This window comes from Paroedura picta, chromosome 1, assembly GCF_049243985.1.
Source record: "Paroedura picta isolate Pp20150507F chromosome 1, Ppicta_v3.0, whole genome shotgun sequence".
NCBI classification, from domain to species: Eukaryota; Metazoa; Chordata; class Lepidosauria; order Squamata; family Gekkonidae; genus Paroedura; species Paroedura picta.
The window spans coordinates 163,621,535-163,648,412 of NC_135369.1; the positions used below are offsets into that span (position 1 = coordinate 163,621,535).

A 26,878-nucleotide genomic window follows, 5' to 3' on the forward strand; every position below is an offset into this window, starting at 1 on the left:
CATGGTTCTGCCACTTCGGCAAAGTCCCTGGCCACTCAGGCGCCTGTCCGGCGGTGAGTGAGCAACAGACAGTCCCTGTCGGTGTCTGCAAAACACCAACTGAGCCCTCTGGAGGCTCCGGCATGCCTTTTGTGTGCGAGGCAGGAGGAGCCGGGTCTCCACCAGTGCTCCGCCCCCCCTCCGCTCCGCAAAACACCCTCCCAACCATCTGGAAGCACCAGCATGCCCTTTGCAGGCAGTGTCGGGAGGAGCTGGGTCCCTGCTGGCATTCCCCCCCCCCCTCCGCCCTGAAAAATGCAAACTGAGCCCTTGGGAGGCTTCAGCAGCACTTTTGTGGGCGGCGGGGGGAAGAGCCAGGTACCCACCAGAACCTCCCTTTCTCAAGAATGCTTGGAAGTTGAGGAAACCGAAGGATTTTTCTCAAATCAGTTTCTTTGAAATGATCAGGCAAGGCATCTGTGTTAGGCTGAATCTTGGAATGAACCTGCGTTTTAGCTACATCCACTGGTCCATGGTTACAGCTGCTTCTGGATGAAAAGTCACTCCTATAAATTGGCTGTATCAATTCTGTGTTGTGCCGCCAATGAGTACAGACCAGTTTCACCTGTGTGGACCAGCTGCAGCGGAGGAGGCCGTATAAATGCGTCTGGAACGTTTATGAGTGATGGAAAGGAAGATAAGCTTTCTCGATTGTGGAACCTCGCCATGGTCCCAAATGACGCCCACTTCACACGTGGAGGTCATAGCTGTGACCTATTCTGGGCCTATTCTGCACACAATCGATAATGCACTTTCAATGCACTTTAGAAGTAGATTTTCCTGTTCTGCACAGGCAAATCCAGCTGCCAAAGCACATTGAAAGTGCATTATCCCATGTGTGCTGATGTCAGTCCAGGGAAGCTCTTTATTTAGAATAATTTTCCTTGCTTATTGTCGTTGTAATTCTGGCAGAAAGATCTGAGCGGAAGGCTACTTTGTAGAAAAGCAGGATGTTTCATGAACCAAGGAAATGAAAACTCTTCCATGAAAACTATGCAATTTTAACTAAGTGCATAGTCCTCATGAATGTCATGTTTGCGTCGTCACACTTTCATTGTTAAAGCATTGCTTAAAAGGTACTGGAGTATACATACATGCACATCTGCTTCAGATAACATCTGTTTAGCTGCCTGCTCGCTTTGTAATTTCCCCCCCCCCCTTCATCATCATCCTGAATTGTTGCACCCATGTGCTTCCTGGTGCCGGTTACCATTTCCCACACATTAGAACAACATCTCTCAAATCTGCACAGCCTTGTTAGGTATATTTTTCTGTGTGGTGGTTTGGTGGCTTTTTGAACTTTTCTGCCTGTCTGCCTTTAACAGCTTGAGGCTTTTGTCATCCGGAAACTCAGCTCTGTTGTGAAAAAGGTATTCCCTCTTCTCCAAAAGCATCTGAGCACTCCAACAAGCAGCCGTCAACTGGAGCATATAATGAATAATGATGCCTCATTTTTCTCTCTTTTACTGTACATGGCCTTGTCCAGTAATCCTATAGCTTGCTCAGGGAAGTCCTCTCATCTTACTGTTCCGGCAGAGGGAGGCTTGTCTAGTTCTTGTCCTCCGCCATCTTCTCAGTATCCTGCTCCAGACAGGTAGAACAGCCACTCTCTTCCCAATTTTTTTAAAAAGTGGAGATTAACCCTTTTAACAGCATGCAAACTTTATGAAACTTACCAGACTAGCACTTAGTACTAACCTGATCACTAAACAGGAAACTGTGGGATATCACTTAGGTTGGGGGGGGGGGGTTAAGGGGATAGGCGGTAGCAATTTAAATTTTATCGAAACTGTTCACATAGGAAATGGTTTGGCTGCCTGATTTTGGTTACTGTGTGCAATTTGGGCCTTTTTAGCAATATGTGGCCACGGATGTCTTTAATGTCTTGCTACCTTGTCTTCCTCTCCCCCTCCCCTCCTTCTGATGCTTTGCTGAGAGATTTCCATTTCCACACCTTTCCCATCTCCCACTTGAGTATCAACTCCCCCCCTCCTTACATACAATCTGCTGACTTGTTACATTCCATCTTCTCCAGGATTAGGTCTCCATCTACCAGATCATGACAACAGAGTAGCTCAGCCAATAGCAGGAAAATATGTTAGCAAGGATCTTGTACATAGCACTCACTTGGCCTGCGTTGACTAAAATGATGTTCATGTTGAGTTGCCTATACTTTGGGGCTCTGACTCTGTGCAGGCACCAGAATCCTAGCTAGGATTTTAAGACTCCTATAACATCATTATGCTCAATATTTTTTAATAGTCTAGGGATATGGTTCCAGGCTCATTTTCAAAAAAGATAGCGTGCAGAAATATATTTCTTTCCACAAACTTTGAGGGAAATCCTTTGAGTCTAAATGCATCTGTTATGACGCACAAATCACTTAACCGGGCTTTTCGGGGAAAGTTGGTTTAGCAATAGTTCATGGCTGAAGTCAGTTGCACAGGAGGTGGGAGGAAGGCAAAGTCCCCAAAGCTTCTCTGCAGTACACAATGTAGCCACAACTTTTTCACATACACAGAGAGAGAGAGAGAGAGAGAGAGAGATCTTGATGGAACTCCCATTGTTGCCTGGCTGTTGGAGGAAGCTATGTCATTTATCCTGCTTCATAATACAAATGAAAAATCTCCTTTGGCACTTTCTAGATGAGCCAGAAGTATGTCCCAGCCAGGTTGGTGGTGGGGAGGAGATACCACTTATGCTAGTTAGCTCCGCTTGAAAGCTTCAGGCCAAATCCATTTCCCCTGAATATCCATCACCAGCTTTGCAGTCATTTTTCAGCTCAGCTCAAGTAGGTGCTTGCTATAGCAACAGGCAGTCCGTTTAAGGCCGATTGCTCCTCAGATAGGAAGTGCCCCACTGTATCAGATTTCTGGTCCATCTAGTCCGGAGTCATTTTTCCTGTTGTGGCCAACCAGATGCCACTGGAAGAGTCACCAAAGAGACGGCTTCTGTGTGGTGGCAGTTCTATAAAACGAATTCCTAATGCACTTTTGTAATGAGGGAAATCTCTTTGAGATTTCTCTTTGAGATCATGTATAAGGGAGTTCAATTTGGGGCCTTTCCTTTCTGCTAGAGCCCTGTCGCAAGAGCCTTGTATGGGGAATGGCTGACAGGAGGCAAAGACAAGGGCTCCTTCCATACACGGTGGATAATGCACTTTCTGTGTGCTTTTGCAGCTGGATTTTTCCTATGTTGAACAGAATAATGTACTTCTAAAGTGCATTGAAAGTGCATTATCCAACATATGCATAACGGGCTAAGGCAGTGGTTCCCAACCTTGCTAATGCTGTAACCCTTTAATACAGTTCCTCATGTTGTGGTGACCCCCCATCCATAAAATTATGCAAGTGTTCTTTCACAGAAATTAAACCGAAACTGACCAAAGGCATGAAGATCATTGTTCATGATTGTATATAAATTGTATATAAATGGGCGGACGCCTTCAGGCAGAGCGGCAACAGTGGCAGTGCCCCCCCCCCAAGCTGCTTGCCCTGCCGCGACCCCTGTGAAAGGGTCGTTTGACCTCAGCCCCGAGGTTGAGAACCACTGGCTAAGTGGAAAGGTAGCTGCTGTATGGTTCTAGTAGCCAAGCAGGTGATAAGGGAGACCCCAAGGGGAAGGAAGGGAGGATAGTGGAAAGGGTAAAATGATAATTATCCAGTTCAGGTTCCCCAGGTCAGGTTAGTAGATATTTTCTGGGAATCTGTTCCTCTCAGCATACATTATCTACCATTACTTAGAGCTGGAGCAGGAGAAAAATAAAATAAAAAAATGACTGTCAGCCAATGACACCACTTCCAGGAATTAATTGCAAGTGACATAACACTTCTCTAGGAATTGACTGAAACTCTGTAGGAAAACCTGAAGATATTGGGGAAAACTGGAATGTAAGTCCTCTCCAGGAAAGCTCATTGGTGATTTTGGGATATTAATTCAGCTGGGTTTTTTTTCTTTTTCTTTTTTTGCAACGTTTTTCGCTATCCAACACAGCCAAGCCTGAAAAATCTGAAAAATATTTGGGGGTTTTTGAGAGCACCAGAGAGCCACAGCTGAAGTGCATCCCTTTAAAAAGCCTTCAGAGTGAACTCTCAGCTTGGAGAAGGTATTTAAAGGGACTGCAAGCCCTTTAAATACCTTCAGAGTTCACCGTGCCATTGTGGCTCGCCAAAAGTATTTAAATTGTAAAGAGACCACATTCTCTTTAAATTCTTTTTTTCCCCTTGATTGAAAACAATAAGAGGATGGGTGGACTTTCTTTGGGGGCCCATAGAACTGGACCCCAGTTCCAATCTTTTTCAAACTTGGTGGGTTTTTGTTTTGTTTTGGGAGAAGGACAGACACTAGCAGCTATGCAGCAAATTGGTGCCTCTTACTTAAAAACCAGCACCCCCCCCCATACCTCCAGATACCATTGATTGGTTCTCTATTGTAACCTATGGAAACCTTGTGTATGGAGAAAGAGAAATTGTTTAGGTTCTTGGGAACAGATGTGGGTACTTCATGTTCTCTTATGCTGAGTGCATTAGAATGAACTCATTTAGTTTATTCAGTATTATTTGGATTGTGCAGATTCCTAGACAACAGTGAGGCACTTTCAAAAACTGGGGTAAACAGCACCTGAGACTTTTTCTCCAACCCTGGTGATAATTTTTAAATGCTTTGTTGGACAGCTGTTGCTTTGTTTTCTTTAGTAGTTGCAGTGTTCTTTTTATTGCCTTAAGTAATTTGAGAGAGGATGACCATGAATTCATCTCAAAATATTTAACTCAACACGAGAATTAACAATCCATCTGTAGAAAAATGATCACAGCTTGCTTTTCTGTATCTGGATCTATTTATGTCGGGACTGGAGGTGGGATGTGTAGAGTTCCCTGTGTGGTGACCTGCAGTGCATTTGTACACAGCCAAACAATTAATGATGTTGTTGGATGTGTCAGTGCTGGTGCCTCTTTTTTGTGTTCATGAAGGAATAGAGCCCAGGTGCCTCACCTGCTTCCACCCAGCGCCTGATCAATATTGTTATTTAATGCTTAGTTGCTTAAAGTGAATTATTTATCTCATTCTTTTTTAAAGACAATCTACTTTGTCCATAATGCTGATTATATTAGTGATTTACGCATCCTTTTTGCTTAGGGGTCATCCCGGCACTGCGTTTTTTTCAGTCATTCCTGTTTTCTGCATGAAAGGGGGGACAGTAGACACAGAACTGCTCAGATCTTTTGATGAGGCAGATTCGCATTGTATGAATTCAACTACATGGGTCTGAGCAGTTTTGTGTCCATCTTCATGGTCATAGTTTCCCTTCTAAAGATCAGAAGTTTGCATATCTGTTCATTCATGCACCAGGTGTTACTAGTTCACACAGGTGTCTTCAAAAAGATAACGCCAACATGCCCTTGTTGACTTGACTTAGCTAAAAAGGTTAGGAGTGGCGGCATGTTCTGATGTTTGTACAAACATGTACATTATATTTTGACTAGAGTGCCAAGCCTGTTGCATTCAGGAATACAAGGGGCGCTAGATTAGGGGGGTGGACTGGAAGAATTCTGTGGTTGTCCTCCCACTCCCCCCAGGACCTGGAAAGGCTGCAGGCAGCTGTTACAGAACTCACCGCAGGGACAGCTCTCATGCAACAGGGAAATGCAGCCTCCAAGCCTCAGAGGGAAGTGGAAGGAGGAGGGGGTGGAGGATGGAAGGTGATTGGCTGGCCACTAACAGACAGGCAAGCTGGTTGGAGGAGGAGGCACTCAGGGCAGAACAGCTGCCCTGAGTGGGTGTTAAGCGCTGAGTGGCACTTAAGATACGAGATACGCTCCTCCTCCAAGCCCTTACCAGAAATATATTATGTGGAACAGATAATTTGCTGATGTATACTGTCCCATGTTTTTCTAGCTTATTTTGCTCCTCTTGTTTCTAATGAAAATCCAGCATGCATATCTATGAGTATAATGTGGACCTTACACAAGAAAGGATATTAAGAAAAAATACACAAATTTGGGAGTTGCGTATGTATGAGTGGGATTATCAGGATGTGGGCAGTGGAGACCCATGTTACTTGACATCTGCTGAAGCATTTGAGTTCCTGAAGACAGGCTGGACTATAAATACCATAATAAGATAAACTCCAGAGTTGCAAAGGGTACTTGGTCCATTCAGTGCACATTATTTTGAATGATACACTTGACAGATAATAAATCAGAATGAAATTATACGTTATTTCTATTTAAATATATGCTTTTTTCACTCTCTCTCCTGTATTCCTTCTGCTTTTTCAGCCGGCAAGGTTCACGGCCTCCTACTCCTAAAAGCGATTCTGAATTAGTCAGTAAACCGTTGGAAAGAGGTATTCAGAAGAATAACCCTCAGATGCACTGGGACTGGGGAGAACTACCTCAAGCCACAAAGGTAGAGGAAAAGAAGATGTCCCACTGTCTCCAACTGATTAAGACAGGCTTTCTCAACCAGGGTTTTGTGAAACCATGTAATTTCTTGACACTCCTGGAAGGGTTTCCCAAATGGGTGGGAGTCAGTTAATTTTTAAAATATTTTTAAAATTAGTTAAACATTTACCAGGTGATATGAGCTTCTTGTGGTGCAGAGTGGTAAGGCAGCAGACATGCAGTCTGAAAGCTCTGCCCGTGAGGCTGGGAGTTCAATCCCAGCAGCCGGCTCAAGGTTGTGACTCAGCCTTCCATCCTTCCAAGGTCAGTAAAATGAGTACCTAGCTTGCTGGGGGGTAAAACGGTAATGACTGGGGAAGGGAAGGGAATGGCAAACCACCCCGTATTGAGTCTGCCAAGAAAACGCTGGAGGGCGTCACCCCAAGGGTCAGACATGACTCGGTGCTTGCACAGGGATACCTTTTTCCTTTACCTTTTTATGATCATATATAGTCATGTTGACCCACCCCTCCTCAAATGGCCAATGATGGGAAGGGGAGGGGCCCCCAGGTGGGCATGGACACAGCTAGACTTCCCAACCATATTCTGCACAATCACACCACTTCTGGGGTTTTTCGAAGCCTGAAGAAGGGGGTTTTCAATGGTAAAAATGTTGCTGGGGGGAGAAAGGCAGGATTAGGATAAAATACGTTTAATTTTTAGACCCAGTTGTAAGGGTGGCTAGGTGACAGAGAGTTGTAGAGTTCCTAGTTCGATCCTTAATGATTTTAAGTCCTGTATATGTCCTCACTGAAGTAAATAAGTCTCCCCAAGAAGTTTCAGATCAGGTCAGTAGTATGGGAGAAGGCCTAACACTTTGCACATTCGCAGTTCAAAATGGAGCCTGCTGTACTGAGGCAAAAATAACTATTCCAAGTGGTCTGGCCATGGAGCTTGGCAGGGTCTCAGTGGGATAGTCCTAATGGACTTGAGTAGCATATCATGAAGACAGTGCAGTGCAGTGTGGAGACAGCAAAAACGCTTCTCGCGATTCATTGTTTCTTTTTTCTTTTCCTTCAGGGAATCTTTTTTTTTAAAACTGGCATCTTTTCTTTTTTCTTCTGTAGTCTACTGTTCTGCTCAGACCAAAAGAACCCTGCCCCATGAATATGAATCTTTCTGAAAGCACTCACTTTCGAGTGATTCAGAGCAACATTTCGGAGGACTTTAGTAGCTTGCCTCCCTTGCCGGTCCTTGGGGAGCCCTCTGCTGTGGCTCTGGAAGAGACGGAGTTGCGGAGGACAGTAGCTGAGATAAATGAGCCAGATATAGATGCTTTAGGGGCAGCTGCACCTCCACTCCCTGTCAATGAGGAAACAAAGCAGGCTGCAACTTGCTCCTCCCAGCCATTGAGCAAAACGGATTCTCCCTCCAGGAAAAAAGGTACAGAGGTTGTTTTGTTTGTTCTCTGCAGCTCTTGCAAGTTGGCTTTTTGTCTTTTGGCACCCTGGCACTATGAAGCTTGATGTAACGAAGATTAACTAATTGGAGCGTGTCCAGAGATCCTGATGAAATCAGTTTTTTCTCCTGTGTAAACAATTGTGGGCCTGGGGTCTTGTTTTTGAGAGGCTTTTCCTTGAGGCCCAATCCAAGATTGCAGAATTAAGGGAGGCAATCTAAGTGAAAGCAGTTGCTAGGGGTAAACTGCACAGCCTGATCTTTGGCCAATGTTACCAAAGTGGCAAACTAGATAGTTGTGACTAAGGGAAATACGGGACGACCTCAGAAATTTCAAAAGCAAAATATTTGTAGTTCCCCTTGACATTTTTCTGAATGTTTTGTCCATGAGGACTCGCCACAGTGTCCTCAGACTGTGTGCCAGATGATCTTTGATGGCCTTCAAAATAGGCAACACACATTTCCCTGTGAGAAATTTCTCTTATCAAAAACTCTTCACTACCTTCAAAACCCTTTAGTTGTTGTGTCTCAATTGGCTTCTAATTTATTGTGAGGTAAAATTAATCAGGAATACAGAAATTACCCTGTGATAGAATCGTATGACCCAGCAGCTTAAGTTGAAAGTTATGCTAATAGATTTGTGTACTGTGCACACAATCACACACACATACACTGCCCCTCCCAGTAGCTGTGGGAAAGTTCTGAAGTAAAAAGGCCATTTGAATCTCAAAAGGGAAGTGAAGATACTTCACAGAATCATGTCTGCAGACCCATTCCAGGAACTTGCCGATTTTCACATCATGGGAACCAGTCCTTTTGCTTTGGTTTATGTGGTCATATGATGCCACCATTTATAGAATAACTAATGTTGAAAAATGAAAGTTCACACACTTCAAAGACAGATCTTTATTACAGTCATAGACCAGCAACGTCAGAATTAGCAATCATTCAGTCAGTTACAAAACATAATACAGTTAAAAACATAAACATTTGCTCATAATATAAAATTATATGGAACAGCTTAGACCATAAAACTTCTAAAATGTGAATATAACAGTTTTCTCTTTTATATTCTTCTCTGCTGTATGCAAAATGGGTGAAAAAATTGTAACTCTTGTGAAATTGATGGGAGTTTATTAGTTTTTAGTTCCTTTTTCCCCCAAACAGAAACATTATGATGATTATGTGGCCCTCTGATACAGAAGGCAACACACCTTTAGCGATGTCTCTAATGAATAAAAAACTAATCAGCATGTTTTAAGCAAAAAGGCTCTTCAGTAGGGGACAAATGGGTGGGACCCAATTGAGCCACACACACAATCTCCGGCTCCGCAGGTGGGCTGTTGGCATGAAGTTCACACGTTACTCTTTTGGATTTCCTTTTAGGGGCATATTTCACACTTTTAAGTGAAGCATGTGTCACTGGATAAGAAAAAATTCTACTGACAATCTTACTCTCAGAGGGTATGTGGAATACATACCTGCTCTGGGGCTACTTGGTCAGGGCCCTCTCTCTCCCTTACAAACACACATGCGCAGAGAAAGAGAGAGACTCCCTTCCCCCCTCCCCCCTTACCTGATGGTTTCCCAACATCCTCCTTGGTTCCTCACTCACTCACTCACTCACTCCCTTCCCCCCTGTTTCTCCCCTTACCAGTTGGTTTCCCAACCTTCTCCTTGGTTCCTACCCCCTCCCTCACTCCCAAAGACACACAGGGACTCCCTTCCCTTCCTCCCCTCCTGTTTCGGCCCTTACCTGTTGGTTTCCCAACCTCCCTCCCAAGCAAACACACACATACACTCCCTTCCCCTCTTCTCCTTTACTCTTCCTGCTGACCTTCTCCTTGGGTCTCCGCTGCTGCCTCGGATCCTGCTGGTCACATAGGGGCTGGCTAGGCCCCCGGGGTTGGTGCGACCGCTGCCAAGGCCTTGGGGGCTGGGCAGCTTTTGCCAAGGCCTCTGCTGTTGTTGCGGCCTCTGCTGTTGTTGGGCTCCTGGCATTGGTGGCGTGGCGCTACCTTGGCCTTCTTAGCTACTGTGGCCTCTACATCTTCTGGCGCGCTCTGTGGGCGGCACTACAGACGTCACATCCGTATTCATATCCGTTTGAGGAGGTGTGCTAGAAGATGTGTTCCATATCAACAAGAACTCGCCTAGATCAGCCTTCTGTTTTTAAAGGCCAAAGGCTTAGTTCCTTAGAAAAGCTTACAAGCCAAGCCTAGGGATGCCCCTGGAATTACAGCTCATTTCCACACAACAGAGATCAGTTCCTCTGGAGAAAACAGCTGCTTAGAAAGTGAATCCATAAGGTATTGTACCTGATTGAAGTCCCTCCCCTCCCCAAATCCCACCCACTGTAGGCTCCACCCTCAGTCTCCACATTTTTTTCCTGAGCTGCCTGATACAGGCTAGGCTGCCTGATACAGAATTATAATATCAAAGTCAGTATTATCTCTCCAGAGTACAAGTCTTTCACAGCTTCCTACTCCCTGTTTTATTTTTTTTTACCTGGAGATGCTCAGGAACCTCCTACTGGGCATTGGCCCTAGACCTCAGTGTTGAGAACCATTCCCTGTAAGACCCCAGCCTCAAGAAATATAACGGTACGATTCATAGCCAGATCTCCTCAGATCTTGGAGTTAAGCAGGGATGGCCCTGTTTAGTATTTGGATGAGAGACTTTCAAGGAATACCAGGCAATGGCCAGCTGCCTCTGAATGTCCCTTGCCTTGGAAGGGTGAGCTGTGACTTGTTGGCCCTTTTAAACACCACTACTAACCCCCCACCACCACCATTCATAGTTGCTGAGGAGGAGGAGGAGCTGTTTTTTATACCCCATTTTTCACTGCTTGAAGGAGTCTCAAAGCGGTTTCCAATCGCCTTCCTTTTCCTCTCCGCACAACAGACACCCTGTGAGGTGGGTGAGGCTGAGAGAACCCTGATATTACTGCTCGGTCAGAACAGCCCTATCAGGGCTATGGTGAGCCCAAGGTCACCAAGCTGGCTGCATGTGGGAGAGCAGGGAATCAAACCCGGCTCACCAGATTAGAAGCTGCCGCTCTTAACCATTATACCATGGGTTCACTTCTATTTCCTTACATTTTTAAAAAAACCAAACGATTTATGCTTTCCTGGCCTAGCTTCCCTTCCAGTGTTGCCCTCGTGCTTTAGCATGTTGTGGCATGCTGTAGCCACCACATTACTCCAGCGTGCTGATCCTTGCTGGAGGTCTGGGTTGGTGGGTGATACTGAGAAGGAGGCCCTTGCTACCGGCCTGACTGTGTGCTCTTCAGCAAAACTAGAGGCAAGCAAGCAGGGAAGTACTGGCTTCCTGTGAAAGGAATGACTGTGTGTGGATAAGGCATTTTCTATTAATACTCGTTCTGTGTTTCACAGATAAGCGGAGTCGACATCTCGGGGCGGACGGAGTATATTTAGATGACCTCACAGGCATGGATCCAGAGGTTGCTGCACTGTATTTTCCTAAAAAGTACGCATCGTATAAATTAGCTGTTATAATTTGTGTTCTTGGTCCTACAGACGTCAATAAACATGTATGTCAGATGGCAGCTTCCTAAAGGTGAACCATTTTATTTTGAAGGTTGTTTTTTATTATGCTGTTTCCCCTTGAAAACAGGGGACCTGCCAGCACTGAATGCTTTTGGTTTTTTGGGTGGGATGGAGTGGAAGGTTGTGGATGTGACTCCACCCGGTTTAACAGAGTTGCTCCTTTACTCCCCTAGAGTAAAATGGGAAGGTGCAAAGGCTATGATAGTAGCTCTGTGGAGTTGCAGGCAGTGCTACCCTTGTTTGCCCCCTGGGTTGGCACTTGCTGGATCACTAATAGTAATGACCCATTCAATGATTGTTTGCAGAAGAGGTCACAGGTTGCAGTAAACCATAGGGTTGCAACCAAAGATATCCATTCCTTTATGGAAATATCTCTTTCGTGAGTAGAAGTGCACCTTTAGAAGTAGACCTGTAGAAGTACACCTTACGAATGCATGATGCTGCCTTCTTCTGAGTCAGACCATTTGTCTGTCATTATCAGTTTTGTCTACTCTGATTGGTTAGCTGCTCTCCAGAGCTTCATTTCATCTACTTAATGGTGGAAACCACGGTTTGAATCTGGGCCCTTCTGTTTACAAAGCAGATGTTCTCCTATAGAGCTGCAGACCCTTTGAGACAGGTTGGCATAGCAATTAGGAGTGTGGACTTCTAATCTGGCAAGCCGGGTTCGATTCCGCGCTCCCCCACATGCAGCCAACTGGGTGACCTTGGGCTCCCCACAGCACTGATAAAGCTGTTCCGACCGAGCAGTGATATCAGGGCTCTCTCAGCCTCACCCACCTCACAGGGTGTCTGTTGTGGGAAGGCGAAAGTAAGCTACTTTGAGACATCTGGCAGAGAAAAGCGGCATGTAAGAACCAACTCATCTTCTTCTTTCATATGTGGCTACTTAATTATCTGTTAACCCAGCATCCTATTCTTCCTTTGTTTCTACTGTGCAAATTTAAAGAAGATTATGTCTCCTGGGAGAAATGTTAAAATGTAGCCTTGTTAAAGGGTGTTTTAAACACTCTAAAACAGGGGTAGTCAAACTGCGGCCCTCCAGATGTCCATGGGCTACAATTCCCTGGCAAACGCTGGCAGGGGCTCATGGGAATTGTAGTCCATGGACATCTGGAGGGCCACAGTTTGACTACCCCTGCTCTAAACGGTACTTTCTGTTGCATTTAATACCTATAATTGTTCTGAGCTTAGCATGTAAGGAATCCTCCTTACACAGGATCTGATTCGTGATTTTCTAGTCTCATTGAGTAGCAGCGAAGCTCAAGCTCAGCTTTCCAGACAGTAGCTTTTCCCAACCATAATGTAGAATAGGATGCCAAGGTACCTCTTCAAAGTAGATGGTCCCCATTCCTGCCATGTACAGCCACCCCATGGCGACCTGGAGGGTCCTCTGACTTCCTGGAGCTGAGCTTGGCATGCTCAATCAAGAGCAAAGGCAGGAAACAGTGTTGCTTGGTTGGCCCTCCTCACCTTTGCCCCCTCCTTGTGCTGCATGGCATTTGTTCATAAGGATCCCCCCTCCCAACCCTTAGAAGAGGCAGAGTCACCCATGCAAACTACTTTCACTTGTATACCCATTGAATCCAACCCGGGATTCTTGGAGGGAAATCCTAAGCAGAGTTACCCTGTTCTGAAATCAGTTCAGTTGAAGTCATTTGGCTTAGAAGGGTGTTAAGTCTGCATAGGATGTCCCTATTAGGATTCTAATCAGACTTGATGAGCCAGAAAGACCAACCACAAAGATAAGTTCAGAGGCTCTTTGTGGCCAAGTTCTCATAAAAGGGAATGCTGAAGACCTCAAGGTGAATCTAGAAATTTAATCTAACTTGTATGCAATCAGAGAATTGATCACTGTGGGTAGATCACAGTTTTGAGGAACGGCCACAGTGGGCAGATCAGCTGGCGCTGATAAAAGGTATGCCACGCCATATGTCACTCTATGAACTTCCTCCTTCAAGGGGAGTATAGCGCCCTCCAAGACAGGCTGACTCTGATTCACCAAAGGGCTCTTCCGCTGACTAAGAACACCCCAGACTTGTTTGGAGTGACTTCCAGTTTACTGGCCCTCATCCATCCCATTCCTTTCTCCAGGTGTGTATTCAGGACTTCCACAGACCCAATTGGCTTAGCTGTTATGGAACTGGGCATCATCTTCATCTTGGTGGCACCTCATTCCCAATCCTCAACTGACCTCATCCAGTGGTTTCAAATAGATGTTAAATGAACACAGGGGAGGGAAATATGGATCGCTATAAATGCCATGGGACTGAGCAACATTCACCAGCATCGTTTTCTGGAATTGTTTCGTGGAAGAGCAGTGCCCTCCTAGTTAGATCAGGGCCCTCTGGGACTTTAAACAGTTCCTGAGGGCCTGTAAGACAGATGGTTGAGGCCTGGAGAAAACATGAAGATGCTGCCCTCACTTCTTGAGAACCCATCTAACCTCCACCAATTAAAACTCAACTAACCCTCAGTTGTCTAAAACTACAAGGTGGACAGTTTTAACAATGATTTAAAACATTCATTTAATTTTAAGTTATATAAATATAGTACCATATTGTTATTTTATCTAATGTTACCTGCCTGGAGTCTGATGAGAAGAGTGGGTTATAAGAATGAGCTTATTGCTATTATGACTCCTGCGGCATCGAAAGCTGCTGTGAGGTCTAGGACAGGGGTAGTCAAACTGCGGCCCTCCAGATGTCCATGGACTACAATTCCCAGGAGCCCCCTGCCAGCATTCGCTGGCAGGGGGCTCCTGGTAATTGTAGTCCATGGACATCTGGAGGGCCGCAGTTTGACTACCCCTGGTCTAGGAGAATTAGCAGGGATCAGCTTGTTAATTGCAAGGGACAGGGAGTGCCCTGGTAATTGAAGTTTGTAAACTGACGAAAGCTGTGAGTGGTGTGAATCAGGGGAAGTAGTGGAAGCATCTCAGAATTGTCTTCTCCTCAGCGGGGATAACATCGCCCACTCCAAGAACACGAGTGAAATTGGACCTCGCTCGGCAAGCCAGTCCCCTCAATCCGTCGGAAGCTCAGGGGTGGATAGCGGAGTGGAGAGCACCTCCGACGGGATCAGAGACTTGCCGTCCATCGCCATCTCTCTCTGCGGGGGTCTTAGCGACAACAAAGAAATTTCGAAAGGTAGGCCGGTGACGTTGGCTAGCGTCCTCGTGGAGAAGACTTCATACTGACCTCTTGTGGTTGTTTTGGGGTAAGGCGTGAAAGGAAGCTTCTTGCAATGTGTCTTCACCAATTAAGGTTCCGTCCGGAGTCAGCAACTTTTTGATAATTTAAAAGCTTAATGGCATTGTATTTCAGAAATAAACAAGGAGCCGGTCCAAGAAAGCTCATCTGTAAAACTGATAATAGATACCTGAACGTTATTGATGAGTGACCAGTTCGTTGCGAGGCCTTTATCAGGGAGCAGCACAGTTGCCAGCCGGACAGGAAGTAATAAATATACGCAGGAGGACCTGGCACAGTCCTTTGAGTGCATTGGCAAAACTCTGGGCATGTTTTGCAATGGCATTACTAGCAGCTGTTCATCTCTTTTATCTCCCTTTCTGTAACAAATCTCTAAAAAGCCCTTTAATCCCATAAAAATCTTTTCCTGCCATTCTAACATTCTATCTGTCTGTGCGTAAAGAGCCTTCAGGCTGCAGCCAGTTTATGGTGACCCCAGCAAGGGGCGTTCACAATCTAGCAAGATTGGGTTATACAGTGCCACCTTCACCTCCCAGCATTCTGTCTGCTCCTCTGATCTATCTTACTTTCTCAATGTCAATTCCTAGATTTAAAAGAACCATCTTTGGCTCTGTAGCCATAGGTTGTCCACCCTTGGAGTAAACGATGAATTTAAAACTCTGTATCAGAATCGGAAGATTTGTATGTTGCTTCCATTTAAAATTTGTACTGCCCTTAAGAATAACTTTTTGCTTTTTAGACAAGAGGCAGTCGGTAGATTGCTTCATAAAGTGCATGTTTTCTGTGCCTGCAGAAAGCAAGTAGAGGAGGCATGCCTTTAGAAAGAATCACCAAATTGCAAAATTAGTGGCTGGGTTGCAGTCAGTGGGTTTGTGATGTTACGAGCAACCACCAGTCAGTGCTATGCGCATCTGACTTTCGTGCAAAACACACGTAACTAGTTTCCTCTGAACCCAGTCCGGGACAGGAAGTTGCACCTTTGTATTCTATGGAGTAAACATGGTTCCCCATATTTTAAACTAACACCATGTTCATTTCTTTCTGAGAGTATTCAATTTTGAGCAACTCCTGCTAGACTGTGTTTTGTTGAAATACATGATTGTGGAAATCTCTGTGTTCAGTCTGTCCGCACTTACTCAGTTAACTGAGGGAGGGAGGGCTGCCAGTCCCCAGGTGGGATTACAGCTGATTTCTATGGTATCATATCTTGTTAAGGTCCCTTCCCAAACCATGCCCTCCACAGACTGACCCCCAAATCTCCAGGAATTTTCCAAATTTACGTTAGCAACACTAGAGGGAATTAGAAGCTACAAGGTCTCCTGATGTCTTAATGCAAGGGTAGTCAAACGGCGGCCTTCCAGATGTCTGTGGACTACAATTCCCATGAGCCCCTGCCAGCAAATGCTGGCAGGGGCTCATGGGAATTGTAGTCCACGGACATCTGGAGGGCCACAGTTTGACTACCCCTGTCTTAATGCAATAATCATCTCCACCTTGAGAAAATAAGAATGTTCTCCAATTGCCCGAAATTTGAAACTGGTGATTAGGCTCACCTAAGTGGTGAAACTCCAGAATTAAAGGCTTGAGCTAAAGAATCAGTTTCTAGAGATAGTATGTCGGAAATTTCCATATCCTCTCTGGACAGAATCCTCAAGGCAAACGGTTACAACTTGGTGGTCCCTGCTCCCAAATGCATATAGCTTCCCTGCGATAGCTCTCTGCGGGCGCCCTCAGCCCCTCATTTTTGCTGTCTGGAACTTTCCAAACAAGGCAGGCAGAAAACTAAAGAGCTGCAGAGCTTGTCTTCATAGAGTCATTTTGCTTGAATAGGAGTGTGATGGGATATGATGGTTCCTATGAGCTATGTTAGCCTGCCATAAAGTATGCATGACTTTTGCATGGGTTCTAGTTCTCCATCACATGCTGTTCCTGAAGTGAAGGAAGGGTTGTGTCTCTGCCATCTGCCTCAGCGTTCCCTTGGCCACTCAGTAAGTTCACAGTTGTCTTCATTTTGTGTGTCCTCCAAACAGAAATGTTTTTAGCCCAGGAAGTGTCCTATCAGCAGTTTGTGGACAATCCAGCTATCATTGATGACCCCAACCTTGTGGTGAAGATCGGAACCAAGTAAGTGCTTCTCCATAGAAAAACATGTAGGTTGTTATCTGAAAACGGCCACTGGGTGGCCTCAGGGATGCTGTCTCAGGGATTATTGCAGCTGTAGCTACTAGGGCCCTCCCTGTCCTCGGAACACCTGGCTACTGTGATCCATGCAACGGTCATTTCCAGGTTAGACTTCTGCAACTCGCTCTACATGGGCCTACCTTTGTTTTTGACCTGGAACATCCAACTGGTACAGAATGCAGCTGCACGAGTCCTCACTAAGTCACCTTGGAGGGCTCATGTCCAGCCTGTTCTGAGGTAGCTGCATTAGTTGCCAGTTTGCTTTCGGATCAAGTTCAAGATATTGTTTTTGACTGTTTTTGTTTTGTTTGTTTTTGTTTGTTTTGTTGTTTTGTTTGTTTTTTACTTTTAAAGCTATACGTGGCTTGGGCCCTTTGAGGGTATGACTCTACTGATGGTCCCGGTGCCCCAGGAGGCACGCCTGGCCTCGACCAGGGCCAGGGCTTTTTCATTCCTGGCCCCTACCTGGTGTAATGAGCTCTCTGAAGAGTTTTCAGGGTTCCACAGGGCCTGCAAAATGGAGCTCTTTCACCAGGCATTTGGTTGAGGCCAGGCTGAAGCCCCAAGATATTAGATCAGGTCCCCCCTACCCCTGGTTTCTGGGCCTGGTATTAGACTGGGCCCGTAGGATGGCAATCTATCCCTGGTTTTCTGTCAAGAGCATTATGTTTGCAACCATGCTGGACACCATGGCTATGGGTCATTGGGGGAAGAATTTTATATTGTATTATCACTATCTTAATTGTATATTTTAGAGTATTAATTGTATTGGGATGTTTTTAAATTGATGCTTTATATGATGCTTTATATTTTGAACCGCCACAAGCCAGCTTGCTGAGAGCAGCGGTATATACATCTAAATAAACAATAAATCCCCCGTCTGCCTGGCTTGATCTTGGCATTCCCGCTAAGACCCAGCCTTCAGTTTTGACCAAACGCCATTGCTTTTAGCCACCTGGCCGGACTAAATGCCTTTGAACGAAACCTGGTGGTGGTTAGATTGACATCTAAAGCTATGTCATCAGACATGAGGTGGGTTTTGTGGATTTTAATAATGGCTCGTGCTCTATTCTGACATCCTAGATATTACAACTGGACGACGGCGGCTCCCCTACTGTTGGCACTGCAGGCGTTCCAGAAGCCTTTGCCGAAGGTGAGATTGACCACGGAAGCCCTTTTAGAACCTTGTCTTTTAAAAAAAAATCTTGTCAAAGGAAGCTGCTGCGTGCATGATAAGTTGTGGTATATTGTGAGTGGGTTTCCCCCATCAGCCTGGACTCATAATACTTTGGTTTATTTCCTGATTTCCACACGTTTTTGGGCCTTTATTTTTTACATCTTTTGTTGTTGTTCTTGTTTCTCCCTGGTTCTTGATTGGTTTGTTTGAGAGCATCTTTTACCCTGATCTTTTCCGGGAAGTGAACTTTGAATCAGCTTTTTCCTCACGTAATGTTTCCGTGGCCCAATCACTTGAAAATGACTATTAGGTTTGGGGGATCCACTGAGCACACGGGAGGAGGCCAAATCTAGCTGGTATATTGATGCAGGAGCTTGTATATTCTGTCCCAAGCTGTGTCCCATTAAAAAATACAAGGCTGCTCTTTGTCAGGTGGCCTTGATGGTTATCCACCAGGCGGCTGGTATACCTCAGCCATGTCTTCTCCATGCACACATCCCACCCAGCTTGATAGTGGATAGATTTTAATGGGGATAGATTTTGAATTGTTTTATGACTTAAACATTATTGATTGAATCTGTATTGTTTTTTATTGCGTGTATTTTATATGCCGTCAGCTACTCCGATTCCCATTCAGGGGAGATGGAGTGGGATGCAAATCTGATAAATCAATAAATCACCTAGATGGCCAGCAGCCCTGATGAATGTGTATCCAGGGTGTTCATTACCGCTATGAACTGTGTGTGTTTGGATTGGGTCATCTATGCTTAGGCGTATTCACTGTCAGATTTGTTGTAGGAATACATCCACTCCGTACTCAAGAATGTTTGATGAGCATTTGGCTGTCCTACTAGCTTTTGGTTCAACCTCCTTCCTTGGCTGAGTGGCCCAAGACAGACCTGCGGTCCGCGGCCCGGTGCTGGGCCACGAAGGCCAGGATGCCGGGCCGCAGTTCCCTCTCCCTGCCCCCCAGCAGTAAAAAACTTCCCCGGGACGCAAGCTTGCGGCCCGGGAAGCTTCTTACTGCGGGAGGGGGGGGGGAGAGGGAATCAGGGCCGCACATGCGCGATGCGCGGCCGAAATAGCACATGAGTGGCACTTCCGCGCATGCGCATGTGCGCTGCGCGGGCGGGGCAGTTACCCCGCCGGTCCCCAGCCGGAAAAAGGTTGGGGACCACTGGCCCAAGAGACACTAAACCATCCTGGAAAAAAATGTCATTGTTACTTAGCAAGGAGAGCCTGCCGCCACGCCCACTGTCAGACCCTACTGACAAACCACTTATGATTTTTTACTAAGTAGCTGTGGAGTAGCAACTTGCCTCCCCATCTTTCCTAAACATTATACTAACGCCTTGTTATGCTTTCTTCCCTCCCCTTTTTTTCCCTTTTGGTTTGTTCCCATTTTTTCTTTTCTTTTTCTTTTCCTATCCTCTAAGTATTCTTGCTTGAGTTTCTTCAGTGCAGTTCTGGATACCATTAGGTTTTGCTTTGATAAGATATGCGGTCAGCAGACAGTACGTTTCCTTTGACTCTCTTTGCCGGCCTTTCAATTGTTTCTGTGTGTTTTTCTCCTCCCCTTTTGTTTTGCTCCATTTGCACGTGTGGGAGTGCTTTTTGGTTCAGTCCCATTATTTATGTTACCATCCATTTATCACAGGCCACTGTGGATTCTATAATGAGGGATAAGATGCCCAAAAAAGGTGGACGCTGGTGGTTTTCATGGAGAGGGAGGAATAGCTCTATCAAAGAGGTAAGTTTGGAAAGCTAGACGCTCTGTGTTTTTCTTCCAAACTCAGCAACCATCCCTAATTTAAAAACAAATTAATCCTTGTCATGAGACAGTCCAGATTAGACGGAAATAAAAGTTGAATTCTGCTGCCTGTATGAATTATGCAGATCTGCCTCTTTTGCATAATTAGCTCACTAATGCACAAATTTGCTGCTTTTGCTCATCCTGGGAGGGTCAAGGAGCGATGCAAGCTTTTATAATCCTGCCCACAAATTCAAGAAACCTTTGTTTTGTTTTGGGCATGTCCTTGGTGGCCAGAAAAATTGTTTTATCGTAAAATGAAAGCTGAGAATGCCCAAATACGGAATTCTGCATCCAATGCCACATTTCTGAATTTACTCTGCAGTCTTGCCAAATTGAGACAGGCACATAGCCCCACCTAGGTTTTGTCCAGATGGTTTGATGGCCAACATCTGAGCACAAGGTCCACCTAGCCTAACATTCTGTGACTTCCAACCGTGGCCATTCTAGCACTCTGGAAAGGTAACAAGTGATGGCTCCTGGATCTGGACATCTCCTTGTTAGGATCCCAAGACATACTGCTGCTGAACTGAATGTAGATTCAAGTGGATAGCCATGTTGGTCTGAAGCAGCACAACAACGTTTGAGTCCAATGGCACCTTTAAGAGCAACAAAGATTTGTTCAAGGCATGAGCTTTCATGTGCAGGCACACTTATTCATACAGTGGAACAGGGAGCATGGGAGTCCAGAAATAAAGAGAAAGTAAAATAGTTGGTGCTCTTAAAGGTGCCATTGGACTCAAATTTTGTGGAACAGTCACCATTTATTATTATTATTATTATTATTATTATTATTATTATTATTATTATTATTATTATTATTATTATTTAGATTTATTCCTCACCTCTCCCCAGAGGCCCGAGGCAAGTTACAGACATAAAACCCCCCAATAAAAACATACAATAAAACATATAAAACATATCATGCATAAATCCCCAGACAATCAAACAAGATGTTCATATCTGCTCTACCCCTTGGTAACCCACTCAAGGGGAAGGGAGGATAGAGAGTGCAGATGGAGTATGTTACTGCCGCCGTAAGGGAAGCCAGATCTTCCCTGCGGCCTGGCCTCACCCCACGACCTGGTAGAAGAGCTCCGTTTTGCAGGCCCTGCAGAACGCTGAGAGCTCCCGCAGCTCCTCCGGGAGCTCATTCCACCAGGTCGGGGCCAGGACGGAAAAGGCAGTTGTTTCTGTGGTTGTTAACCGTAACAGCTCCGTATCTTGAAAAACACTGTTGGCCTTAAAGGTGCCATGGGAAACTTTGCTCAGTTCTAGCGCGTGTTGCAATGTCAGCTGGACAGTAGACTGTACCAGTTGCTCAACAAGGAGACTGATCTTTGCCACTGGCTCATGCCAGTGTTCTACTCATCTGCATTCATTTTGCTTGCAAGGAAATAGGGGTAGTTTCTCCTTTGATCCTTGTACCAGGAGAATTCCGTCGTAGCCATTATCAAAGTCTGTTCCATTTCTTCATCACTAGGAAACAAAGCCAGTTGCCGGTCTGAGTGGGAAAGAAGCTGTGGACATTGTGGACAGGTATTTATTTGCCCAGGGCATCGGGGATCCTTAACCAAGATACACAAGATTTGATTGTGCTAAGCATCTTCATCATGCGGCATATTTGTTAGATATCTTCATGGTCATTTTTACTAATTTACAGCTAATTTACTCTCTCCTTATATTATATCTGTGCTCTGGTGATTCCCATTTCTGAGGACAATGAAAACTTACACCTTGAATAAAACTTTGTTGGTCTCAAAGATGCCATTGGACTCAGATTTTGTCCTGTCCTCTTTGGAATCATAGAATCATAGAGTTGGAAGGGACCTCATGGGTCATCTAGTCCAACCCCCTGCACTATGCAGGATCCTCACATCCCTATCGCTCATCCACTGTGACCTGCCACCCCCTTGAGCCTTCACAGAATCAGCCTCTCTGTCAGATGGCTACCCAGCCTCTGTTAAAAAATTTCCAAAGAAATCCTGCAAAGAGAAGAATGTCTCCTTATTTTCATAGCTATTTATCGATCCACGAGAAACCGGTGTGCCCTTTTGCCTGTCGACAGGCCTCTGAGAACAGCACGCAATAAAAGAAGGAAAATATGATGAAGATGAAAGAAAAACTAAGGCTGCAGTTCTGTGTGCCTGAGTGTCTGAGAGAGTGCAGACAAGTGAGCGATGGTCAAAGGAACAGTATAGCTGGTCTACACTTTCAGAATAATCACATGGTTTTGGACCTGTTTTGACTGCATCTTTTCAGTTGCTGGATGGTTACGTATCTGAATAGGAAACATCAGAGGCAGGGCTGAGCTAGAATCTCAGTCCATGACATGGCTGGGTTTTTTTTGGGGGGAGGGGCTCTGAAATTGCAGTGGTGGAGGTTATTGACATCCTTCTTGTGGTAATGGATGTGGGCTGTGTAGCAATCAAGGAGATCAATATAACCTGTATGCTCTATGTCAGGGGTAGTCAAACTGCGGCCTTCCAGATGTCCATGGACTACAATTCCCAGGAGCCCCCTGCCAGCATTTGTTGCTGTAGTGTTGCTACGTGGGTAAATAACCAAGCTCTCTAATGTTGACGGGGGATAAGCATGACAGACAGTGGAAACCAGCAATATAACTATTTGCATTGTAGAAAGATGTCTGGAGGGCATGTATAATGCAGTGGCTCCAAAGTCTAGGCCAATGTGGTGTGGTGGTTAAAAAGCAGAGGACTAATCTGGAAAATAGGGCTTGATTCCCCAGTCCTTCACATGCAGCCAGTTGTATGACCTTTTGCTAGTCACAGCTCTCTTAGAGCTGCTCTTGCATAGCAGTTCTCTTAGGGCTCTCTCAGTCCCACCTACCCTGTTGTGGGGAGAAGAAGGGAAAGATGTAGTGAAAAGCGGGGTATAAAAAAAACAGCTTCTCTTCTAGGGTAGAAGGTTTTATTCACGCTATCACGGACCACATTTAGGAAGGATTAAAAACAACAACCCCCCTGAAAACCATAGTTTAAAATAAAGTTATGGGGAATTCTCTAGGTTAGCTGGTGTGTTGTATATCCACGCCCCCAGAAATTATGCTGACAGCATGACCCCAGCAACTATACTGGTGCTGAAATGTTGCATTTGCAAAACTATTTTGTCAAGTCATCAGGTCATAACACTGAGCTGTTAAGAGCTCTCTTTGGCACTAACAAATGTTTGTGTCAAAAGACAAGCTTCTCCTTTGACCGGATTCAAACCTTTGTCAAATTCAGATTTAAAGGAGTATTGTGTACAGCAGCTGAGTTAGCAGCATTGTAACTGGACTGGTCAATTAACCAAGTAGACTTTAGAGAATGCTGTAATTCTGTTTAGGATTGTGTTAGTTTAAGAACCGGTCCAGGTGAAATACCCGATGCCTTAGAGCAGCGGCCCCCAACCTTTGTAAGGCTGGGGACTGCCTGCGGGGGTGGGGGGGGAGATGGCCGCCACTGCTCTAAGGTGGGGGTTGTCTACCCCCGGGCCACAAAAACCTAGGCCCCTGGCCCTCTTTCTCCCTCCCCGCAGCGAAAAGCTTGCTGGGCCGCGAGCGAATCGGCCATTTTGGCGGCCGATTCGTTCAATGCCTGGTGAGATTCTCGCTGCAGGGGGTAGGAGAGGGTGGTGCGGCCGGCGGCGGCTCGGTGCCATACCAGGCCATGGCCCGGGGGTTTGATGACCCCTGCCTTAGAGCAGCGGTTCTCAACCTTCCTAATGCAGTTAATACAGTTCCACATGTTGCGGTGATCCCCAACCATAAAATTATGCAAGTGTTCTTTCTCAGAAATTAAACCAAAACTGACCAATGGCATGAAGATCCATTGTTCAGGATCGTAGATAAATTATTTTTTTCGGGGGTTTGTCAGTTCAGCTCTGCCTCTTGTCCCACCATGCCAATCTCGCTCTTTTCCACTACTCCAGGCAGACGAATGCTCTATATTGATCTACCCCGCAAGGCTGTTGTGTGGATGGCGCCCTACCCCGGCCAAGCTGCTTGCCCTGCTGCAACCCCTGTGAAACAGTCATTCGACCCCCAAAGGGGTCCTGACCCCCAGGTTGAGAACCATTGAAATAGACTTAAGAGAACGCTGTAATTCTGTTTAGGATTGTGCTAGTTTAAGAACAGGTCCAGGTGAAATCCCTGATGCCTTAGAGAGATGTACCCTATTAGTAGTTCCTAATTAAAACCTTATCATGTTCGACATATTTTTGAAAAAACGTAATTCATCCAAGATTGAAGATCACCCATAGTTACTTCAGCATACTCACAAGCGTTGTTGTGTTACAGTAGAGCACTGGGTCTGTGTGTACACTAAGATTGTAAGGAGGGGACTCTGAAGCCAAAGATCTATAAAAATGAGCTCATGAATAATCGAGAGGCACATTTCAAACAATAAGAACAAAGCGGGATTTCCTTATGGAATTGGTGTGTTCTATTTTTCTGGCCGAGGAAGAGCCTCTTGTGGCGCAGAGTGGTAAGGCAGCCGCCTGAAAGCTCTGCCCATGAGGCTGGGAGTTCGATCCCAGCAGCCGGCTCAAGGTTGACTCAGCCTTCCATCCTTCCAAGGTCGGTAAAATGAGTACCCAGCTTGCTGGGGGGTAAACAGTAATGATTGGGGGAGGCACTGGCAAACCACCCCGTATTGAGTTTGCCATGAAAACGCTAGAGGGCGTCACCCCAAGGGTCAGACATGACTCGGTGCTTGCACAGGGGATACCTTTACCTTTACCTATTTTTCTGGCCTAATGGATTTCCAGAGGTGACTGCATTTCCTAATGTTAATGTCTTTCTGTATGGGGGTGCCTGTGCCATTTCAGAATCAAGGACGAGTCATCCTCAAGCGATGAAGAACCCAGGGCTGCAAAACAAGCCATTGGATCTTTATCCTCAAGCTCCGGTCACCTCTCACTGTTGCCTGCAGTAGGTTACAAAAAGACCCTCCGGCTCACTTCAGAACAGCTGGTGAGTTATTTTCACAATTTCACCCTAGGCCTGAACCAAATTACAGATTGACACTGTCATGTTTATAAGGAGCCACACATTGTACAGGTAGCCTGGAATTTTTTGCCTTAACAGCAAGTAGCCTTACAGGGTCACAGGTCAAAGCCGGCTTGGTGTAGTGGTTAAGAGTGGCAGCTGCTAATCTGACGAGCTGGGTTTGATCCCCCACATGCAGCCAGCTGGGTTACCTTGGGCTGTCATAGCACTGATAGAGCTGTCCTGACTGAGCAGTAATATCAGGGCTCTCTACCCCACAGGGTGTCTGTTGTGGGGAGAGGAAAGGGAAGGTGATTGGAAGCCACTTTGAGATTCCTGATAAAGAAAAGTGGCATATAAAACTCAACCCTTCTTCTTATGCCAGAATCTACTTTCTCCACTTTTACACTAAGAACTACACAATCTCATTTTCCAATGAACTAGTTTATTTGTTTGGATAGCTTTCCCCCACTTTTCACTCCAATGGGGACTCTATGTTTTATATTCACAACAACAACCCGGTGAAGTCACCTAAGAAAGTATTCCTGGGATAGGCCCACATGGGGATTTGAAACTGGACTGCCCATATCTGAGTCCAAAACTGTAACTACTACAACGCACCTGCTCTTAGATATTTAGAGCTGTCTTATTCATGCATCAGCTAGACTTTCTTGCTTGTAGAAATCCGGTTCTTTAATGTCACTTCCTTAAGCTGGTAGTTTCTAATATAATTACGTCTTTGTTCAGGGGAAAGGGGGTTAGCATGATGGCGATCGTCAGTGGAAATTTTAAAATGTGGGTGGCATTTATGGCTGAAAAGATCAATTGTCTATTTTTAAAAGAAATAGGCTGTTTTTAAAGCAATAAATCGATAAATGTGGTATTTATTTATTGATGCGAAGTCACTCAGGGAGTGTAGCCGTTCCTTGGGCAAGGAGTCCTCGTGGCGGTCGCTTTGTGCTGAGAAGCAATTGTGTGAGATTGGAGAACAAAGGTTAAAGAAATGCAGGGAAGTGTATTCATTTTAAGGAGTCTGTCAATACATTGTCAAGGGTTCAAGCCAATAATACATTTCTGTTGTTGTTGAGGTGGGTTGCTTTATTTTTTCTGCTGACCTGTACATTCCAGACCATCGATTACAGAGTTCCTTCATACTTTCATTGGGTTATATATCAACTAAGAAGGGCAGTAAGGTGACCTTCAGGTCAAACTCTGCTTTCTTTGTTCAGAGGTCAGAGAGAGCATGAAACATGTGTGAGTGAAGCAATTGACCGTGTGCCCTTTAAGGATTCAGCCTCAACATTATTCTGAGCGGTCTGGTTGGCCCGACTCATCGCTTTGAATTCTGGCTTTGTTCTGTGTTTGACAGAAAAGTCTCAACCTTAAGAATGGTCCCAATGATGTGATTTTTAGCGTCACGACGCAATACCAGGGAACATGTCGCTGTGAAGGCACCATCTACTTATGGAACTGGGACGACAAGGTCATTATTTCTGACATTGACGGCACAATCACTAGGTAAGACACAGGTGTCTTCGGGGAGCCCTGTTTGCTGAGGAAGCCAACAGAGGTGAGGTGTGAAAAATGTCAAAAGGGAGACACTTTCTGCAGGTCAGGACTTATTGCATCTTGCAGATATTGGTAATGCAGTCTCAGCTTACACAGTGCACAGTGAAGTTTATCGACTCTTCTGCTAAAGCTGGCATAGTGCTGGTGGCTTGCCAAAGTGCTTCATATATGTTTCCTTGAGTGTAGATTTCCTATAGATACAGAAGATCCTGCTGTATCAGACAAACAGCCCTCCTAGTCCAGATCATTTTTCACTTAGTGGCTTTCTTTCTTTCTTTCTTTCTTTCTTTCTTTCTTTCTTCTTCCTTCCTTCCTTCCTTCCTTCCTTCCTTCCTTCCTTCCTTCCTTCCTTCCTTCCTTCCTTCCTTCCTTCCTTCCTTCCTTCTTCCTTTCTTTCTTTCTTTCTTTCTTTCTTTCTTTCTTTCTTTCTTTCTTTCTTTCTTTCTTTCTTTCTTTCTTTCTTTCTTTCTTTCTTTCTTCCTTCCTTCCTTCC

General features: G+C 45.3%; 1 protein-coding gene across 2 annotated transcripts in view; it reads left to right on the plus strand.

Annotated features, from left to right (window-relative positions):
- The window catches only part of LPIN1 (lipin 1), a 59,693-nt gene that overhangs the window by 21,011 nt on the left and 11,804 nt on the right, over positions 1-26,878 (plus strand). Inside the window, exons 6-16 of one of the 2 annotated variants that reach the window (XM_077310924.1) lie at positions 1,526-1,633; positions 6,318-6,447; positions 7,550-7,865; positions 11,276-11,369; positions 14,408-14,598; positions 16,692-16,785; positions 17,926-17,995; positions 19,677-19,769; positions 21,313-21,368; positions 24,657-24,801; positions 26,186-26,334. In XM_077310924.1, coding sequence (XP_077167039.1) covers positions 1,526-1,633; positions 6,318-6,447; positions 7,550-7,865; positions 11,276-11,369; positions 14,408-14,598; positions 16,692-16,785; positions 17,926-17,995; positions 19,677-19,769; positions 21,313-21,368; positions 24,657-24,801; positions 26,186-26,334 — 1,446 coding nt within the window. The remainder of the gene's footprint in view (positions 1-1,525; positions 1,634-6,317; positions 6,448-7,549; positions 7,866-11,275; positions 11,370-14,407; positions 14,599-16,691; positions 16,786-17,925; positions 17,996-19,676; positions 19,770-21,312; positions 21,369-24,656; positions 24,802-26,185; positions 26,335-26,878) is intronic. The other variant, XM_077310932.1, reaches the window with a different exon arrangement.